Here is a 5000-nt window from a genome sequence, read left to right as displayed (position 1 = left end):
CTTCATTTCCCTTCGAGTAAATTACTCATGATTTATTAAAAAAAAAATTATTTCAAATGTCTATTTTTTCCACAGTTAGCTCTAGTCATATATTGTGTCTAGATATTTTTTGTTACAAATTTTCAGTCTTCATCATCATCTCTCACCCTCATGGTCTTTGCGTCGTCTATAAACAGATTAGTGTAGTTTGTCGTTCCTCCCATCATGTCGTTTGAATCAAGGAACAATACCACAGACGCCACCACTTACCATTATAAGGCTCAACTAGTTAGTATCCTCCATCCTGACATCTTGTACTTTACTACAGATCTTATGAGTCGATCTTTCAGGAAGTTTCTCATTTATCCCTGTCAGCTTCCTTATATCATCATCATCATCTATGGAACCATACGCTGGGAAGGAGGGGGTGATGGGCAATGTCGCTTCACTCACACACACGCCGACGCCTTCCCCCATTCTTTCTCCGAGCAGACTTCCATGTACACTCCCTTCCCATTCCAAACAGCTCTTGAGTACTGATTCTGCAAGCGTCCTCTTCGTCTTTATGAATTATAGCCATATGGCAATACAGAGAACACAGGTCAGTCCAAATGTTTTGACAATGTCATATACTCTAGTTGAGCGAGTCTAAGGTCATTTGTATTGAAATGGTCCTAGACATTCTCATTACTTTTTCTGCACAACTCTCCTTGTCTGTTCTCATAACAGTTCGAATTTGCATTTTCAGAGTTCGTATTGGTCCAGGTCCACAGCCAAGAGGACAGTAAATCTTACTTTTATATTCTCCTCGACGCCACACCACTTCTCGACCGTAGATGCTCTCCGCTGCACTCCTCGGCAGCTTTCAGAATTTTACATCTAGGATCATTCCACATCTGAACACACATGTTACTCCTGGGATTCTCTAGATCAGGGTTTCTCAACCTTTATGGCCATATCGCCCCTTTTTTCAATTAAAAAAAAAAGGATCGCCCCCCTTAATTGGAAAATAATAATAAAGATTATTGCAACAATGATAAACAACTAATCTAAAATGTTTTACTCACGTTATGTTTTAATGAAATCCTTGGGCCTGGTGCTTCGCTGCTAGATCTTTTATATTAGGCTTAAAATTTGTCAGTTAGAAGCAATACCGGTGACGTTTTTCGCCCCCCTGAGCTCAAAAATCGCCCCCGTTGAGAATGACTGCTCTAGATGGTTTACATGATAGTTTAGATGATGGTTTAGATGATGGTTTACATGATGGTTTACATGATGGTTTACATGATGGTTTAGATGATGGTTTATATGATGGTTTACACGATGGTTTAGATGATGGTTTACATGATGGTTTACATGATGGTTTAGATGATGGTTTACATGATGGTTTACATGATGGTTTAGATGATGGTTTACATGATGGTTTAGATGATGGTTTACATGATGGTTTAGTTGATGGTTTACATGATGGTTTACATGATGGTTTAGATGATGGTTTAGATAATGGTTTAGATGATGGTTTACATGATGGTTTAGATGATGGTTGATATGATGGTTTAGATGATGGTTTACATGATGGTTTAGATGATGGTTTACATGATGGTTTGGATGATGGTTTAGATGATGGTTTAGATGATGGTTTAGATGATGGTTTAGATGATGGTTTAGATGATGGTTTAGATGATGGTTTAGATGATGGTTTACATGATGGTTTAGATGATGGTTTACATGATGGTTTACATGATGATTTACATGATGGTTTATATCCTGTGATTCTCCTAGTCTTGATACTCTGCTTGCGTGTTGCGACAAAAAAACCTAACACCGATCCCGAAGAACTAAGTACTACAATAAACCCTGCAGCTTTGTAGGATATTCCATCAAGTACTAACAAGGATATTATCGATTTTCTTTGCCAAAACTTCGGCATTGCTATATCATATTCAACAGTGCGGCTCTCTTCTCTGGAATCAGGAACCAGGAATTCTCAGCTTTCTGAATTCAGCAAAAAATTGTAAGAAGAGATTTGTTAATGTTCTTGATTCTAGAAATATGAAGACACACAAATTCTTCATATCCTCTTCTGTCACTGCTAATGACCAAAATGAATTCGTATGAAACATAAAATATTTCCAGAGGTTGTCACTAGTCTACTGTAGAGTCAAGACTGACATAAAGCATGTCCTTTTCTTCAAGTTGGGAATACTGTAATAATAATAATAATAAAGGAAGCCCAAGGTATGCTTCAGCCTTACCATCATCTTTCTTATTCACCTGAGTAACCAATATAATGGGAAGTGAGATAAAGCAGCAACGACTGCAACAGCACTGTAGTCGAGAGGCCAAACGCAGAGTATGGGATCCAATATATCTGACGTTTCACCCAGCAGGGCTTCTTCAGAAATAACACAGTTAAGAAACATCTGACTCTCTCCTACAATAATGGGAGGTTATAATCGACTATGTATATCTAATTAACCCTCACTCTTCCCGTCACCCACCCATGAGATATAGGCCCCATAACTGCGCACAGACCAGTAATAGGTGTAACCCTTGCTACTGGTCTCACCACTGCCCGGTTTCCTCGTCTCAGAGAGAGTCTCTGTATCCGTGCTAAGTCTCCTGAGCTCTGCCGATAAAAGGGTAATCAATCGTACTAGGAGACGGAGAGAATATTCCAGGCGACCACACGGACACCCCGCTGCAGGTTCATCCCAGACTTGGCTCGGCGAGTTTTCTGCTTCATTTGCCACCACCCTGGCCGCCCTGGATCTGACAGGGAAGGTTACGAGCCCACCCATACAAGAAGACCCATATCTGGACCTCATATGCATAGATAAAAGAGATTAACCCTCCTACACTCTAACACATGACGGTTGAGGAGACTAGACTCTGTGTGTGTGATTCACCAGTCCCTTGGGGGATGTCAAAGAGTAGATGCAGCCATCACCTTGACTATGTCTTCCTTCTTATATAAACCTCCAGACTGCTGATGCATATTTAAAGCTAAATCTTGAGATTCTTGTATTTTTCTGTAACCATCCACCAACCATGTTTATGAGCTTTTGACTCATTTATGTATTTGTCTTGAATCCATTGCTACACTTCTTTTCTTTTTTCAGTTACCGTCCTCATTGTTTCTTCTCATAAAACGTTCAATCGTTTTGACTTAATTGTATTAGGGTTCATACATAATCTTAATATCTTTCATAAAACTTAAGTAGATCGTCCTTTAGCTGCATCCCTCCGTCGTTCTTCTCTATTTTTCTCAATATTTTTGCATCGTAAGAAAACATCTTAAGATAGCTTCTTCCCCTTTCTGGTAGATCATTTATGTGCATAATGAACATCACTGTATGTGTGTGCGTACGTGTGTGTGTATGTGTGTGTGTGTGTGTGTGTGTGTGTGTGTGTGTGTGTGTGTGTGTGTGTGTGTGTGTGTGTGTGTGTGTGTGTGTGTGTGTGTGTGTGTGTGTGTGTGTGTGTGCGTATGTGTGTGTTTGTGTGTTATACCTATCCATAATTACATCCGTGTGTGTATTTATGCATAGTATTATCACATACAAGATCTGCACATTTCACAGTGTATTGATGGTGATAACTACATTACTTGGTGGATGTAAAACATTAGAATTGAAGATGTACATTATAAAATATTTGGTTAGTCGTCGGCGGGGTGATTGTGAAATGGGATGATCAGGTTTGAAATCTATTGTCATAACATACTCGTACCTGTTGACACATACGGGCCCTATTTATTACACCCTTCATTTGACGGTAAATAATATTTATATGAAAGACACTTATCCCTATCCTAGATGCCTATGGAACAATTAATTATTCTTTCGTATATAACTCTTGAAACATATTACATTTAGTCGTTTGTGTGACGTCATGGAACTTTGATTAAAAAAAAAGAACATCATGTCGACATGACGTCACAAAACGTCCCAGAGAGCGTTTGATGTCGACGGAATGTGTATTAAATTAATAGATTACATTTAGTTGTTTGCGTGACATCATGAAGCTATGATTAAAGAAATAGATCATCGTGTCACAAAACGCGATAGAAAGCTTTTGATGTGGACGGAATGTGTATTTAATGGAAAGAACGATAACAAGAAAATATTTCTTTATTTACTTACCGACTCGTTGGCTTTTGTATTCTTCCTCTTCTTCCTCTTCTTCTCCTTCGTCTTCAGGATTCCGTTCAGGCATTTTGTGGAACGGAGACATTCCTTTGAGTGTGATGAGTGTCACGCTGGATGGATGATGTGGCTCCACATCCACACGCACATCCACACGCACACACACACACGCACGCACGCACACACGCACGCACGCACTCACACACGCACGCAGAACTTCCGGTGACGTAGAAACACAAGTTTTGCACAACATATACTATTCCAAAGACCCGATATCAGTCCAGGGTCGTTTGTTTACAGAAAGCGAGTGAACATATATATACATATATACGTATATATGCATGTGTATACATGTATATATGCCTATGCATATATACACACATACATATATATATGTATATATATATATATATATATATATGTATGTATATATATATATATATACGAGAAAGCCTAGGGCTCCTTTAATTTAAAATCGCACACTTTTTCTTTTTCAAATAAATAGGTTCTTATTAGCCTGTGTTTCTGTTCTTTATATTCATGTTGAACTCTAAAGGCTCTTTTCCAAAAGACACTTTTGGGAAAACGGGCTTGACTCTGTGGACACTAATCTCAAGCCTCTCCTCAATTTGGCTACCATTCCCATGGCAAAGTGGGTCCGTGGGCGGGGGTTGATGGAGTGGGTGTGGGAGGTCCTCCTGGCGTGGGCGTGAACGAGTGGGTGGGCGGTGGTGCTCCTATGCGAAGGTCCTCCTTCTGCAGGAAGACGAAGTTCGAGGATGAGGAACTCGAGGAGGACGTGGTGGTCCTTGAAGGGGGCGATGAAGACGTTGCAAGGGGGAGATTGGTAGATGCTCCGAGTTGTCTGTGTTT

General features: G+C 39.8%; 1 protein-coding gene across 2 annotated transcripts in view; it reads right to left on the bottom strand.

The window, feature by feature from the left end:
• Positions 1–5000, bottom strand: part of LOC143020730 (inactive phospholipase C-like protein 2) — a 208285-nt gene that overhangs the window by 202875 nt on the left and 410 nt on the right. For both annotated transcript variants that reach the window (XM_076177430.1, XM_076177431.1), the window contains exon 1: positions 4125–5000. This exon is cut by the window's right edge and continues 410 nt beyond it. Coding sequence is in view for 1 of the 2 variants with exons in the window: in XM_076177431.1 (XP_076033546.1) it covers positions 4125–4380 (256 nt within the window). In the remaining variant the exon portion in view is untranslated. The remainder of the gene's footprint in view (positions 1–4124) is intronic.

Source organism: Oratosquilla oratoria, chromosome 40 (assembly GCF_046742065.1).
Source record: "Oratosquilla oratoria isolate Oo_2021 chromosome 40, ASM4674206v1, whole genome shotgun sequence".
Taxonomy (NCBI): domain Eukaryota; kingdom Metazoa; phylum Arthropoda; class Malacostraca; order Stomatopoda; family Squillidae; genus Oratosquilla; species Oratosquilla oratoria.
The sequence above is the reverse complement of the archived record's forward strand: the minus strand, read 5'-3'. Positions and strand labels throughout refer to the sequence as shown.